The 17,083-nt window shown below is 42.6% G+C and overlaps 1 protein-coding gene across 3 annotated transcripts in view; it reads right to left on the minus strand.

The window, feature by feature from the left end:
* Positions 1-483: 483 nt before the first annotated feature.
* Positions 484-17,083, minus strand: part of Slc9a4 (solute carrier family 9 member A4) — a 54,617-nt gene continuing 38,017 nt past the window's right edge. For all 3 annotated transcript variants that reach the window (XM_041656520.1, XM_041656519.1, XM_041656521.1), the window contains exons 9-12: positions 11,989-12,085; positions 7,971-8,102; positions 7,135-7,222; positions 484-2,617 (exon numbers count right to left, since the gene is read on the minus strand). In XM_041656520.1, the coding sequence (XP_041512454.1) occupies positions 2,262-2,617; positions 7,135-7,222; positions 7,971-8,102; positions 11,989-12,085 (673 nt within the window). In that variant the 3' untranslated portion in view covers positions 484-2,261. The remainder of the gene's footprint in view (positions 2,618-7,134; positions 7,223-7,970; positions 8,103-11,988; positions 12,086-17,083) is intronic.

The following is a 17,083-nucleotide window of genomic DNA, read 5'->3' on the forward strand; positions in this document are numbered from 1 at the left end:
CATAGCCAAGAGTCTTGTTTCCGCCAACTAACCTGGATGCTGGTTGCAGTCTGCCTATAGAATGGGGTTCTTTGCTCAGAAATGACTTTTATTATTGGCTTCCACCATTACGTTGCTCTACATCCCAGTTCCCCTCTTCTAAAATGGCATCGATGTCCAGAAGGAAATCAGGAGCGTTTAATGGGTTCCTGTAATCCTTAGATACTATTAACTATTTTGGGAAGAAGTCCTTGGCACTTGGATTTCTGTTGCTATGTAGATGGAATCCAGAAAGAAAGGTGCGGCATCTTCTCCTTCTAAAGACTAGGTTGTACACATAACTCTGCACAGGTGCATTGTCGTGACCCCTCTCTGCCTCTGACCTCCAGGTGCTGAGTGAGGACCCAGTCACCCCCTCTCTGTGAAGCATAAAGGTCTTTCTTCCTTTGATCACTGCCTCCAAGAATTTTATGTGTGTTTCTTCCCTCCTCTGAGCTTATCATGTTCACTTGACAGCGTATGGTTTTTATTAAAATAAAGATATTGTATGATTTACAAAACACATTCTCTTTTGGATTCCCAAGAACAATGGGCTTCTTTGATTTACATCTCCACTCTGGCCATAGGAATCTGGGTGATATCACTCATGCAGGGAGAATCTGGAGCAAAGTCATGAGGTCGGAGTTGATATCCATAGGTCATGTTAAAGGACAAGTCCTTTCCCACCAAGTGAAAGCAGGCCATGTGCTGGCTTCAAGTCATATCTCAGGACATCGATTTTGACATCTGGAAAATACTATTATCTGAAGACCACACCTTCTCTAAGATCCCTTCCCGCTCAAAAACATTGCCTTCTCGTCAACAGGTAGCAAACGCTGTGACAGCTAATTTTAGGAAAACTGGTGAAAAGGAAAACAATGAGAAAAAAGTCACAACTGGTAAAGGGCCAAAGGCAAAATGATCAAACTATCCTCCCCTTGTTCTTTGAGCCATAAGACTAAACACACATGTTCATGTGTAATATAACTCACAGGCAAATTTCCTAGCCCATCTGAAGAAATACAGGGGCACCTAGAACTTAAGAGAGTCAGAGAAATTTGTAGCAACAGATGTATGTGATTCAATCAGATGCGCATGGCAGAGATGGGTAAAGCAGTAATGGTCAAAGGCTCTTTACTAAATTGAATGCCATGGGTCTAGCTATCTGGCATGGGAAGTAGCATTTCAGAAATGCTTATGCACTTGTAGATGTCCAGGTAGAAGACAGCGAAAGAGTAAGGCAGGAGGAGAGAGAAAGTGGTTGATAAAATTGTCAAGCTGAAGTGTGGAGTTCAAGGTCAGGTTTGGAATAATCACCATGAAAAACTCATCTGAAGAATAGTTACTAAACTCCAGGGCCCAACATCACAACTTCAGATTCAGGGCAGATAAATCCTTTTGTTCATTTCATTGCTAATTAACTGGGCCTCTTACATTTCTCAAGTTTACTTTTAAATTAACACTCTAATTACAAAAATAGTGTATAAATCATTGTTCAAAGATGAACTCCTATAACGTAGATTGCATCTATTCATATCACTGATTAAATATAACAATGTTGCAACAAAGTTTACCTCTCATTTGAGGTATGTTACTGTATCTTTGCAAACAGAAGAGTTAAAAAGGAATTAAAGCCAAATATATTCAGCTTGCAAGGTGACCAACCTGCCATGGGACCTTTGTCAGTGTCCCAATCTGAAAACTCTAGGACCTGAGCCAAATGACTTCAAAGGTCCCTGGCAGTTCTAATTGGTTGCTAATTGATTGTTAATTTCAGCCTATAGGAATAGGAATTGCTAACCAATCACACATAGTTCTTGACATATGGCATATTTCAGACGGTTGTAACAGAAGGTTCCTATATATTCTAAGTGATGAATTCTTTGTTCTTTGGTTCTTTTAACAGCAATGAGATTTCCTAATGGCTTCCATCATTGCATATCTCCAAATCCCAGTACCGCCCCCTTGATGTCTGTAAGAAAACCAGGAGAACTTGGTAGATTTCTGTAATCCTTTGATATGGCTGACTGTTCTGGGGAGTTAAGTTCTGTGACACACCAAGGCACAAACAAGTATGTGGCTCATCCTTCAAGTTTGTTTGGAAAGTCATCCTGTTTTATAGATAGGTGTCCAAAAGCTTCAAAAATGCAAAGTCAATAGCTCTGTTCTCAACTGTGAGAATTTTTGTTTTATGGTGATAGAAGAGAGACTCTGGAAAGATCCAACAGCCTTAGCGTAGTGAACTATTTTTTATGGAGCAAAGGACTGTGGGATTTGTAGTGCTCTCTGCTATGTCTGTGCTGGGCTATCCATCTGGACCCGGTTGCTGATGTCTCCTCCTCGGTCTGCTCTCCAGACTCGTACTCCTCATCTACTGCGTAGAACAGTGGCTTGGGCCGGATGACGTCCCGCCTGCCCCATCCAGCATGCTCCTCGCAGCTGCTGTTGCTTCGGTAGCTGAAGCTGAGGGCCTTTTCTCCTCTGTGAAAACTCTTCATCGGGATCATTGCTTGGCTCTGCCGTCTTTCCTGAAGGGACCCTGCTCTCTGGTGTGCTCTGAACATTAAGGGCTGGAGTCCTGGATCGATGCCGTCATCATCTAAGAAGACATCATGACAAGAATGGAAAGAAAACGTGAAATCGGAGTTAAGACTTCATGCCCAGGTGCAAGAAGGGTCAAGACTGCAGCTCCTGCTCTCTGCTTCATGGCTAACGTGGCTTTCCCTTTCAACACCACAGCCTCAGAGGAACGGGGTGGGCAGTGCTATATGCTTGGTGCTGTAAATAAATGAAGATGCATGGAAACCTGTGCGTCTAGCCAGTCTCCCCTAGATTTGTAGCAGAGTAGCTTATCACACTAATGGATTAATAATAACATAAAGCATATACTAGAAAAAGTTTTGTCTTCTAAAAGATAAATGCTATACTAAAAAAGTTCTGTGAAAGTGGTTGGGATTTTTTTTTCCCCTGTGTGTTTCTGTTTGTTGAGACAAGGTCTCATCCTGTCATGTCGAATGGCCTTGTCTTGTCTTTCAAAGGGCTGAGATTACAGATGTGAGCCCCATGCCCGGCTCCTGGTTTGATGCTTAATTGGTCGCTTTCTGAGAGCTTTACATCTGAGTTTCACTGCCTGGACCTTGAAAATGTAATCTTGGAGAAACAGAGACGGGAGGTGGGGGAAGAGTGGGGAGTCAGAAAAGATCCCAGGCAGTGGCAGATGCTCCCCTGTCAATGGAGTCGATTGCGAGCAGACTGCAGTGGTGCACGATGACATGATGGGGCTGTGTGCCTGTCTCTGTCCTTCTCGTTTTGCATATTTTATGCCATCTAATTACCTTAATGGCCCTGAGAGATGTATAAAACCATTGCCCTCAAATCCTATACAAAGTGCCTAAAGTTATTGTTCAAGAGGAGGTGACTTTCAGTATGATACAGCTGGCAAAAGTGGGGTTGGAGCCATTCCCCTGTATTCTCAGGAGGTAGATGAAAACTCATACATGCTCTGGTCTCTCATATAAAATGGCACAGCGTTTGCATATAACCTATGTACACCCTACAATTTCATTTAAGTAATCTCTAAACCGCTTGTAATACCCAATACATTGCAAATGCTAAACAAATATTTGTTTTATTGCATCTGGGGGGTAATAAGGGTGAGAAAAAAAGTCTTCTTAGATGCAGAAGTCAGCTGTTCGTATCACATGTATGCTGCTAAGGCTGTGTTATGAGGCGCAGGACCACCAGGTATCCATGTGATGCCCTGTTTTTGAGTCATTTTAAGATTTCTATCCTTTCCTAAAACACAGCGCCTTTTCCTCCCCTTCACCGAAGGAGCTTTTACACAAATGTCATCGATTGTTTCTTCCAAGCTTTAGACTCATGGATTTATTTTTCCCTGACATGTTCTCTTCAGACTTTCACCATTTTCAGGCATTTATTTATAAATCTGGAAATTGTTCTTTCTCCCACATTCCATCCCCACCCCCTAAAAATGCAAAAAGAAAATAAAGTCAAAAGAAGCGACATAAAATTAATACTGTATGTCTAAAGGCTTGCACTCAACAAAAAATATGCATATATTACTAGACACAAGAAAAGTGTAAAAACCCTGCTCAGAATTGTTTTTCCAAAATGCAGCCAGATCATCACGGGCAGGTAGCTGGGGGCTGACATAGGGATGCTCTACTGGAGGTAAAGATAATCTATTTTCTGGTTTTCCTTCCCAATTCCCACTTAACTGGTACTGAGACCACACCTTCTCTAATATCCTTCCAGCTCAAAGTACTGAGTGGAGCTCGTACCTCCATTCCTTCCTCCAGCTCTTTTGGTATCTGTAAGACTCTCTGAGGTGTGGACACTCGCTTCCATCCACAAACCCTGTCTTGTGTTTCATTCTACCCACTCCTCCTGAGGAAGAACTCTCCGTGAGTGGACAGAGGCTAGCCAGTCTTGCTACCCCTTTCGAGGTTAATGTAGAGTGTAGCCCAAGCATTTAGAAGAGGCTTGCCAAGTTAAGCTCAACGTAAGTGACTAGCTCTGCCCAAAATGTGAAGGAACGTTCTGTAATGGAGAAGATGGAGGAGAGAGGATGGGGCCTATACTTGGTCCTCGTTCACATGTTTACCTGCACGTGAGCACCCAGTACTCTTGTCCCAGAGAAGGACAGTGGCTACCTCTCAAGTAACATGTGAGTATCTTTACCATCCTCTGGACTAACAGGCTTAATTACCATGGCTAAAGGAGAAACAGGGAAAGTGCTTTTACTTGGGTCAGGGTGGAGCCAAAGCCTCAGGGGATTAGCTACTTGGTACAATTTGCATTGCTTAGTGACTCAGACCCAGAGAGCAATACTTCCTTATCTCTTCATTTCCAAAGGTATATATACACATATATTTTTAAATATCTATTTAATATATATTAAACCATTTCAACCATTTCCAAGTACAGTTCAATGGCACCCAGAGCCTTCCTGCTTCCCTGTAATCCTCACCACCATCCATCTCTAATTCCATTGGCTTAAAGCTGCCTCACACGCAAGAGAGGTTTTAGGGTGGGATCTCCGTAATTATGATAAAACATGAGCCACAAAGGTATAGGAGCCTTGAAAGAGTATGCAGGTCTCTAAAACCATCATGAAATTCACAGACATCCTGCCAGGGGCATGCAAACCTTGGCAGCCCTACAAAGAGCCAGGAAAGAAAGTGTTACCATAGATTCACAGTGGTTGGCCAGGCTACCTGGTTGAGGCAACCCCATGCCACCCACGGTCTCCTAGCTAGACTATCCCTCTCCTCCAATGGATGCTCCACACCCAGGAAAATGGGCATCACAAATTAGAGTTGGTCAATCACTTTAAATTTAAAAAAAGGACATGATATGAGGGTGGTGATGGTGATACAAGACAGGGTATCTGTAAGGAACTATAGGAAGGAGTGGGACAAATATGATTTAAATATATTGTGTGACATTTGTAAAGAATTAGCAAAGTATTATAAGATAAATGTTAGAGTTCCTTCACCAATTAAATCTGATGAATACATAAATTCATTTCCAAGCACCAAACAACTCCTACCTTCTGGAATGAAGCACACACTGCAAGATTTAGTATTTAGAGTGACTGCGTGACTTCACTGTAATGCTTCTTTACACTTGCGCATCCGTCCCCCAAGAACCTGCCTGATGTCAGCCCTGGGTCAGAATCCTGCAGTACTGATGACCATGCCAGAGGAGAGCTGTGGCACATCCTTGTTTTCTATTCACTTAAATGATGAGATTTATCTTGAGTTATTAGACTAAGAAAGAGATTCTAAAACCCATCTGTTCATGTCCCATGTTTGTGTATCTCTTTTTAATTCCCTTTACTTTTGTTTGTGAAATGCCTTCACGATATGAAATGACACTAATTACCAGAGAGTCATCAGGAACAGACAAGATTAATGAAACAAAATTACTAGTCCAAAGCCCTCTTCAGAAGGAAGGAATTTAATGTAAAGGTGGCCTTTCATTTTGTAGAAGAAAAGATGGTGTTAGAAGGAACATAGTCATAGCAAACAATCTGAAGGGTACACTTGACTTACTCCATATGCAAAGAAAAGGCTCAAGATGGTTTGAAATGTAAATAGATTTGCTCTGTGCAGTTGACTTGTATTTTATCATTAAAAACTAAATTCCTACCTTTGAGATGAGAAATATGTCTTCTCTGGGACACTGTCAAATGAACTAGGAAATTTAGGGTTGGCAAGGGGAGGGAGAAGAGACAAAACACTCACCGGTGTTTGATGTAATATATAGGACGGTAGAATACTGGCTCTGTGAAGGTCATTGTAACACAGAGAGAGACCTACAGAAGGATGTAAATGTTCTGTAGTGATTACACCTGAGTCTTTAAAAGTCTGCTTAACTCTTTTCATTGTGTTTTCCCAGTGATGGAGTTGGGTTTGACAAGAAGCCATTTTAAGCAAGAAAGACAACCAAAAATCCCTTTAATTCAAAGAATAATCATATTTCCTATAATAAACAATTATTTTAAGGTCCTGTGCCTTTAGTTTATTTGGCTACCCAAAGTGATTTTTAAGGTTTAAATGAGTATAAAATCAAGTGGGTATCATGGCATATGATTGTATTATATATTACCCTTTTCTAACAGACATCATTTTGATATGTATTTGAAACACAGCAAATTTATTAGAAAAATGAGCTTTTTCAATACCTATGAATGTCAGTTATGTGTTGAATGGGTAACTGTTAATATGACTAAATCACCCCAATAAAGTTAACCTAATATTTAAATTGCACTGGACCCTTACAATTGCCCAAAAGTGATCCTTTTAATCATATTTAAGACACCAGTGAAGAGATCATGTGACCTGCCAATCATTGCCACACTCTAAATGGCTGGGAAAATTAAAACAGGATAGTAGTCATGACAAAATTGCGATGAGTTCAAACTTCTATGCCCATAAATAAAATTCTGAAATTTATTTTCAAAGGATGCTTTCATTTTTTTCTCATTCAAGTTTCTACTTAATAGTCCTGATTGTGCCTCTTGGCCCTCACGTCTCCAAATCTTCACCATCTGACCCTGCAAAGGGGAAACAGCAGCCAAGAGTGGGTTACCTGTGGATTCAGCAGCTCTTGCTTCTCTCCTTGCTGACAGGGGATTGCTGTAGGGGAAGGAGAGGTAGCGAAAGTTCTTGGTGCCCACCTGTGGGTAATGAGAAGAAGCAAAAGCAGAATGAGTTGCTGCAGTTTCAATTGGCACACAGTCAGTAAAGGGAAAAAGGCATTTCATCATTTAGTTACATCATTGATTTAAAGGAAGCAAAACACTTCTGACCTTAATATCTATTCCTCTCTCTCTCTCTCTCTCTCTCTCTCTCTCTCTCTCTCTCTCTCTCTCTCTCTCTCTCTCTGAAAGAACTCTTGTGAACCTTTCAGAGTTACTCTCATAGCCTTGCTCAGGATTAGATTCAGGGTCTGTTCTAGACCCTCTGTCTGTCCAGGAGTCCGTATATGTTGAACAGGATACAGCCTCAACGAGTAAGATGGTAGGGGCTCACTGGAGATGCGAGGAGACTTGGGAGACTAGCCAAAAGCAAATCCTTCTATTCAAAGTCCCGAGAGAAGCTTTGGTCTGAGGAGGAGTCCTCAGATGTTCAATACGTTGCCACCGTGGGTTCTGGACGCAAACTCAGCTCAGGGACCACATGATGTCTCTGATCTACCTTGGAAAGCACCTCCCCAACATACTTCCTTCACAGATGCTCGAAGTCCCGGAGTTCCGGATCCAGAGACAGGGGCTGCTTTGGTACATTGCCCCCTATGACTTTTTCATCTCTCTGGTAGCATGTGAGGTTTGAGTACTTAGTACGTGATAACAGTGATTTACCCTCAACTAACGAGGCTCTTGCCCCGAGGGCAGTCCCAGTTATTAGGCGGCAACTTACACTTACCGGCTTTCCCCAGGGCAGACTCTGCCCTTTCCGCATGCTCTCCCTCAAGGTGTTCTGGCGGCGGATGAGAATCTCCTGGGCCTGCTTCTCACTTGTTTGGGGCTTGAGGTTGTATTTGTTGTAGGACAGAGTCTGCAGGAAGAGCATAATAATAGGCAGGTAAGAACTCCAGTGCTACCTGGGGCCCCAGAAGCATCCAGAAACTTCTAGAGTGGGTAGACGGAGCTCCTGGGCGAGCTTTGCCCCTAGAATGACTGAGGCAGCCTCGTGTGAGGAAAGCCTGCAAGCAGACTCTCCTCTTCAGCTTAGCTGTGGCTGTGAACAGTGCCTTCAGAAATCCCTGCAGCGGCTGTATCACCACCTGCAACCCGACCGGAGACCTCCCCCAACTGTGGCTGCCCTGCGCACATGTGTTTTTTCCCGGGGCCATTTTTATATTCTAGGCCTTCAGGGTTAATGGGTAAGAAAAATATCAAAAGTAAATTTTGGATTTCCCACTAAGGTTCTGCTTTTCATTTCTCTACACACAAGCACCTGCATGCATACTGAGGTGAGCCTGCAGCATCCAGCGGGTACTTTCCTGGGATCAATGCAGATGGAAGGGACACAATAACTAAGGGAGAAACTACAAAGCAATTTGAAGGGAAGGTAGGGAGGACCCCAGGAGAAAGTCCACCAATGAGTTTGTTATTGTGTGACTGAAACACAGCATCCAAAGACAGTGAGTAGAAGCAAGGAAAGGTGAGACGATTCCTAGGGATAAGAAGTGAAAGTAGACATACATACTTCCATTTTCTTGTTTCTTACCAAACAAAGCAAAAGAATTTAGGCTTTATAGTACATAATATATGGTACATAATACAGTGTTCATAATGAGCCAGGTGCCTACCCAGCCCCAAGGGGATATGGTTAGTTTCCTATTTGAATGAAAAGAGTATTCCTAACAGAGAGCTCACTGTGACTTTGTGTGTTGAATTAGACTTCACTTTACTGTGTTCTACTAAATGTAGACCCAGGTTGCCGATAGGTGATTTTCACTATCTATTAATGAAATCAATATTCTTCAAACAGGAAGCTATCAAGAAGGACTTTTCAGGTCAAAGGAAGAAGGAAAAGCCCACTGACTCTGCTCCACCTCGCAGCTCCTTATCCACCACTTTGGACAAGCACAGTGCTCCAACAATTTGTGGGGAGGGGAGAGAAGAACTGTGAATACAATTTGACATGAGGCTCTTGCCCATCTTCTATAAAGATGAATCAAACTTAAGTACATTTAATAAGCTTTTATATTCCTACATCCCAGATTAGGAAGCTTTGCTTTAAGTAACATTTGGACTATTTTGCCTGATAAACCATTGTCCATGTCAATTTGGCCTTCTGCAGAGAGCACAGGAGTTTCTACACACATAGTGTACTATGCTAGTGTCTTTTCTTCCTTCTTTTTCTGTCCTTTTTAGAAGGAATCAGTGCCTGGATGAAGCTGGTTCATTCTCACTAAACCTTGAGCTCTGCTGGAGAAAGAAGGCTTTACTATGTACCTAGACCATGAACATGTTTGGTGTGTGCAAGCTATAACAACACAGAACAGAACCGAATTAGAATATATTACTCTCTTCCTTCAAAAGTCCGTAGAAGCTTGGAGAGCAATAGAGGGCCTGTGCTGAGGCTTGTTCTATGATAAGTTTAGGGTGTGCCTTTCTCTCTCCATTCCACTGTGTTGCAGTTTATTCTGTGGTTGTACCATTGGAAACCTCCAGAAGCTAGTCCTTCACCTCCCCACCCATATAGATTCTATCCTGAACATGCTAAGAGGAAGTATTTTTAAAAGATGTGTCCAGAGTCCCAGCTCAGTTTCCTATCAACTGTAACTTAGGATCACCCAGAATCTTACCATATACTCTGCCTGGCCCTGCCCCAAAGTGAGGGCTAAGTCCCTAAGACAAACTCTTCTAAAGCATGCAGTGATAAATGTCTCCAGCCATCTGTCTTGCACCTCTTGTCCAGACTTGAGGACCACAGATGACTTCTACACAAACTCTCTGTCAATCCTTCAAGCTGTAGACTGTCTGCTATAAGCAGTGGATGTCTGTCCAGTTGCTCAGGGTAGCATTTCCAGGAGAGATTTTCCTTTGAAAGAGTAGAAAACTTTCTCAACCCTACAAATGCTAGAGGTGGGTGAACAAACAGGTGTGTTGTCAGTTTTTGTGAACTTGACACAAATTGGAGCAATATGGAAAGAGGACATCTTAGCTGAGGGATTGTGTTTATTATATTGCCTGCAACCAAGGGTTTGTAGGCATTTTCTTGATTCTTGACTGATGAGGGAGGAGCCTAGCCCACGGTGGGCCATGCCATCCCTGAACAGGTGGTCCGGGCTGGTATAAGAAAGATAAGGAAGCAAATCATGGAAGCCAGGGAAAGTGAGCCAGGAACCAAAGCTTCTCCATGGTTCCTGCTTCGCTCTGTTTAGTTCTTGCCCTGACATCCCTCAGTGATGGGCTATGAGTGGGAAGTGTAAGCCAAATAAACCCCTTTTACTGAGTTACTTTTGGTCATAGTGTTTATTAAACTAGAATATTAGGGAATAGGGACTGGTGAGTTCTATTTTCAATGAATTGAACATAGAGGTGACCAGGTCCCCGCAGCCTATCACTGCACTCAGTCCACTGATTTTACTCTGATTTGATTCCACTTGACACTTCACAACAAATCCGTGAATGAAAAGGGGCCGACATACTCAAATTCAGAAAAATTAGGAAGGAAGAGTGACGCTACCTAGTTTAGAAGAGAGAACCAGGTGAAAGAAGACAGTGGCTATCTGTGTGTCTACAGCTGGGGAATAAAAGAGAATGTGAACAATGAATCATTTCATCAGAACATATTGGAGTTTCAGGGCTCCAACCTCCTTCCCTGTATCCCTAAGGTGGGGAAAACATCCAGTACCAGGTACTCAGTGAGCCTGGATCTCCCTCAGCTCGCCATTCTTCCCACCGGGAAGTTCTTATCTACGTAGGGAAGGTGAAATGCGATAGTCTGGCTGGAACAGTTTCACTTGGAATGATTTGAAAGTCATTGAAATTTACCCTAAGAATATTGTCCCAGAGCTGAGCTATATATATTCCTTCGGCCTTTTCTTTCTTTGACACAAACTCTTTAATTATCAACCTTCCTGACCCAGAACCACAGAGAGCACCGACCTTCACTGGCTGTGTGAGTCCGGAGTCCTAGAAAGAACACTGGCTCGGGGCTCAGCAGAAACTCTTAACTTGTATTTACTTTATCACCTTGAATAAATTCAATCATTAAGATTGTTAACCCCAACATTTACTAGAAAACAAATAGTTTTGACTAGATAATTTCTTAATCCCATCCAAAGCATGATCTATGGCATTACCCAAAACAAACATCCTCACGAGAGACATACTTAATCACAGCAAGAAATAGAATGGACCAACGAGTCACCGAACTTGAAAAGTCTTTTTCAGGGATGACATTGACTTAACTGTCATTAACTCAGAGTCTCTGAAGATCTCTCCGCCAAACTCTAATGACGAAAGAGTCCAGACCAAAGCACCGAGACGCCAGTATTTCTTTTTTGTCTGGCTTCCAGCATTGTAGCTTCATGATTCTAACCCAATAAGTGCTGTTTGTTGACTTTCATATAGTGGATCCCACTGAACATCTCGAGGCACAACAGGATCCTGGTGCCATGTTTTTCTTACACTGCAGGAGGATGGCTGCATGTCTTCCCTTTGAGGACAGGGAGACCTGTGGGTTCTGAAAACTCTGGCTACAGGGCTGGGGCAGCCTGACCCCTAGAGCCAGAAACTGGATTTGCATTTCTTCTTAAGCCCCTGGTGCCAACCTGGCAGCTGACAGCTAGCTCTCTGTTCTCCAAACCCAGCAGGCCAGCTGCTTGAGAGGACACTGTGAACAAGACCAGGCTCCTGAAAGCCTGCAGAAGCAGAACAAGGCAGGGCAGGGCAGGGGGCAGTGCAGAGGGCTCATGCTTGCTTACTCTTTGTCGAACTTGGTACATGTTTCTTGTCAGAATGTCCCGCATGGACTCCACGTCTTCAGGGGAAAGCCTCTTGGTTCCCTGTATCCTCTCGGGCCTGGAAGCACCATGGGAAAAAAGCCATTATTTTTCTACTTGGACAAGGAGTGCCATGAAGATGCAATGGGCTTTGCCCCGTCCTATCCTGGCGGAATTCCTAAATTCCAGGATCGTATTTGCCCATAATCATTCCTGCCACCCTGGCAAATCAATTTCAAGTCCAAACATAAGTTTAGATTTAAAGATTTAAAAACATGTTCTCTCTTACAGTTTTATGTGCTCATTATTGTAACCCATTTTTCAAGGGAGGATTAAGGTCATAAGCACCAACTAATTTAAAAACTACAATAAAAATCAATTATTTGGAAGTGATGCCATTAAATACAATCCCAAGATTTTACTAAGACGCAAAGGACAATGGCACGGGGTTTTGAGCCTACGTAATGTGATGGCTTTGTGGGAGCCTAGCCAGTTTGGATGGTCACCTTCCTAGATATGAACGGAGGGGGAGGTTTCTTACCACAGGGCAGAAAACCCTGACTGCTCTTTGGACTGGAGAGGGAGGGGGAAAGGAGTGGGGGGAGGGGGAGAAGGGTGGGAGGAGGGGGCGTAGGGTGGGAGGAGGGGGAGGGAAATGGGAGGCTGGGAGGAGGTGGAAACTTGTTTTTTTTTTTTCTCCTTTTCTCAATTAAAAAAAAAGATTTTACTGTTCAATGTAATAGAAATAAAAGCAATCAAAAGTTCGGGTTTTCTTTGTTAGTTCTCTGTTCGGTGTTATGTGGATGGACAACAAAGAGTTCAGAGTCCAATACCATCCACACCACTGCATTTTGTGCCTCACTGGTATGTTGGGTTATGGAGGTTACATGAGGAAAGGAAGCTTTCTGGGAATTTTGCCTTTAGAGGTCTGCCATGGTGAGTTTGAACTGTCAGCTTGAAATGGTCTAGAGTCGCCTGAGAAGAAGGGGTTCCTAAGGGGTTGCCTAGGTCAGGTTAGCCTGTAGACAAAGCTGTGGAAGATTGTCTTGATTGCCTTAATTGATGTAGGAGGACTCAGACCGAGGAGGCTCCATTGCCCGGCTTGGGGCCCTGGGCTGTGTAAGAGCAGACAAAGGTGACTGAGCACTGAACATGCCTGCCTGCATATTCTCTCTCTCTCTCTCTCTCTCTCTCTCTCTCTCTCTCTCTCTCCGGATTTGACTGTGGTGTGTAGTGTGACTGGTTGTTTCAGGTTCCTGCACTGACTTCCCCCAATGATGAACTATAATCTAAAACTATGAGTTAGAACGAGCACCTTCGACCTGCCTTGCTTTGTAACAGGATTTATTGTTATTATTATTATTATTACTACTATTATCATTATTTTGCTTTTTTTTTTGTTTTTATCATGGCAACAATACCTAAATTGAAACAGGGCCTTATCTTTGGTTAAGGAATAATTGAGAAATGGGACTCACGCTTTATAAACAGAATTAAATGATTTGTACCACAGAGATCACCCCAGCTGAGGCACTGGGCTCCCAAAGAGTTTAAAACTTAGCCTCAGGGCCAAGCTAGCGATCAATGCCCAATTGTCCCCTGAGATTTCAAAGCTAAGATGTTGCTATGACAAGAATTCTTATGTGACAGATGTATTTGATTGCAATCTGGTAGCGGTAATTGAGAAAACCTTTTTATTACACTGGAAATAGACATCAAGTCTAGAACATAGGTCTATGAAAAAAGGAGCTGAAAGCTCAGCCCTCCTTTCAGCAGGACCACCTCTCCCAGCATCGTGCTATAGCCCACAGGGCTTTTGCTTTTCTAGTCTCTGCCCATTTCTTGGAAGCACAAAGGCGCCAAAGCCTTCAGTATCTCCTTTCTCATATTGTCAGGGTAATTGGTCACAGGGATAAATCAGTAAATTCAATACAGGTTACATTTAAAGCACTCTCCCCAAAATTTCATAGCCATTTGACAATAAAGGTGGTTTGGATATAATGTGCCTTTTATGAAAATAAAGAGATTTTATATGGGGTATCATGGGTTACAGGGACTTTAGTTAGCAGCTGCTATCTGCAGAATGACTGACGTCCTTTTCTACATGCTGATTGAAATCAGAGTTTCTCTGTCTTAAATTGCAAATGTCACTTATTCTGATATCAGGTGCCACCCTCGATGATCTATGTAAATGTAATTGTACTAATGTCCTTCAAATAAAATTTATTCGGATTTAGGTATGCCTGTTCACACAGTTTGAATACCTTCTGTCATTATGGTGTGTGTGTGTGTGTGTGTGTGTGTGTGTGTGTGTTTGCGTAATGGATTACTAAACAGAAACACCAGCTAGTCAAACATTTTTATGTTCTTTGTTCATATAAAACAAATAGGAAAACCACAGATAAAGGAAACGGCAGGCGAAGCTTGAGAGAGCAGCAGAGCTGGCTTGGCATTCTCCCCGGTTTATAACTGACAACTCCAGGAAAGATCGGGCTTAGTTAAAGTCCTCTTGGGTTACTGGCTAGAGTTGAGTACCACAGACCTCTCAAAGCTGCGCCTCTCCCTGACTCACACCAAGAAGTGGCAGGTACAATTCTACAAAAACACTAGGTAACCTGAACCAGGAGCTACCTGGAGTGGTCTTTATGTCACTTCATGAGAACAGCTGTCCCTGGAATACTCACATTCCAGCTGCAAGAATGACACAATCCTTAGAAGACAATATTGCTGGGAATCTTTAGGACCAGCGATTCAGAGGGTAACTGCACAGCTCTTGTCTCTGGAATATTCATATATTACAGGTAAAGGGGTCTCTCTACTGCTAACATCAACCAGGAAAATCTAAATCCAATTGCATCTGTGCAATGCATACTTACATTTCTCATAAATTTTCTCCTTCTTTGTCCCCTCCTTCCTTCCTTTCATGAGATGCTATACTAATGTAAAGATACTTTAAGTGAATTATGAAACCTAACAAACACTATATTCACATCTTAGTAAGAATATCCCAAGAGCAACAACCACTGTGCCCAAATTCTTTGAGAAGATTACATCTTTCAGTATCAAAGTCATGAAGTATTATTCATGAGTTACTCCATTTGCATGGCTACATGCAGTATTCCCCATCAGTTACCCTGTCTGTATGACTGTCTGTCTTGCATCTTTTGGTTTGTTGTTGTTGTTTGTTTTGTTTTGTTTTTCGAGACAGGGTTTCTCTGTAGCTTTGGAGCCAGTCTGGAACTAGCTCTTGTAGACCAGGCTGGCCTCGAACTCACAAGATCCGCCTGCCTCTGCCTCCTTTGTGTTGGGATTAAAACCATGTGCCACCACCGTCCAGTTTTGTCTTATATTTTTTTCAAAGGCCATTTAGATGTCCATGTCTAACATGAACAAAGTATGGTTTACAGGATACACAACATTCAGTCATGGAATTTACATCAGAAACTAAATCCCAATAGTCTCTTGTCAGAAAATAAATATAAGAACTTAATCCCATCAATGTGAAATTGATTAAAATAGTTCTTAAGCTACAATGAATTTGCCTAAATATTAAAAACCAGACAAACAAAAAGACTGGAGAAGGGACTTGGCAGTTAAGAGAACATACTACTTTCTCAGGAGATCTTAGTACAGCTCCCAACACTCACATCAACTCCAGATCAAATCCAAAGGGGATCAGAGGTCTCTGTTCTCCATGGCACCTGCCCTCAAGCACACCTGACCACATACAGACTCTCTCTCTCTCTCTCTCTCTATCTCTATCTCTCTCTCTCTCTCTCACACACACACACACACACACACATACACACACACATAATTTACAAAAGAAGAACATGACACATTCAAACTCTTGAGAGTCTGGAAATAAAATGATTTGTGATGACAGAATTATAACTAGTTATTCATAGTTGGTTTAATACCTGTAACACTAATCTCTATAAAATTAGTCTACTTATCTGAGGTAAGATTTTTGAGAAGCTCAAGCTAGCTTTGAACTTATTCCTTTTCTACCTCCAGTTCCCAAGTGCAAAGATGACAAGCTTCATCACCACACTCACTGGATGCTGGAAATCAAACTCAGGGCCTCATGCGTGCCAGGCAGGCACCATAGCAACTGAGATATATCCTTAACCCTAACAAAATTGTAAGAAGAAAACTGTTTTATGTTTATTTACCTGTCGTGTATGTGTGTAGTGGTGTTTCAACTGTATTTTAATAAATAAAGACTGCTTGAAGATCTGAGAGTAAAACAGTCCCACTGCTCAGCCTTACAGATCAGGTTATGGTAACACACACCTTTAATCCCAGTAGCCATAATGACACACACCTTTAATACCAGCAGCACACTAGTTGCTATAGAAACTGAGCAGTGCATGTCTTTAATGACGGTGGTGCATGCCTTTAATCCCAGCCCTAGAGAGGAGTATAAAACAGGGGAGACAGCTCTCAGGTGCAGCATCGTTCCGAGATTCCAGTAGGCAAGATTGTCCTATCAGACTGAGGTCGAAGTAAGAGCCAGTGGCTGACTGTTTTGCTTTTTAGATCTTCAGGTTGAACTCCAATTTCTGACCCTGAGATTTGCTAATCATGCTTCGTATGTGTGGATTCATGTGTTGGTGGCCAAGTGCAACAGCGCACACGAGAGGTGAGGGAACAGTTTGTAAGAGGTGGTTCGTTTCTTCCACCACGTGGGTCCAGGGTATCAAACTCAAGCTGTCGGCCTTGACAGCAGGAACCTTTCTCTACGAAGCATCATACAAGCCCAGAAGCTTCTTTGCAGCACTTATCACTCTGAGTCAGTGTCCTTTCATAACCTCTAACAGATTACCCATCCTGTGTGAGAGGAGCAGCTCTCCATTGGAACTAACAAGAGAAATGCCTATTCCAGATCTCCCATAGGGTGGGATGGGGATTCAAATAAGTACTACCGGAAATATTATACCATGGCAAAAGCGCTGGGATCCCACAGAACCAACGTGCTCTGAGCTGTACCAGAGTCGGTCCAGATAGTAGCCTTCTCCTGAAGGACCAAGAACTTGGGAATTAAACTATTGTGTCTAACGATTGCTTAAAGTCA

This window comes from Microtus oregoni, unplaced genomic scaffold (genome assembly GCF_018167655.1).
Source record: "Microtus oregoni isolate MIOR12 unplaced genomic scaffold, Mior012 000007F_ref0000211, whole genome shotgun sequence".
NCBI lineage: Eukaryota > Metazoa > Chordata > Mammalia > Rodentia > Cricetidae > Microtus > Microtus oregoni.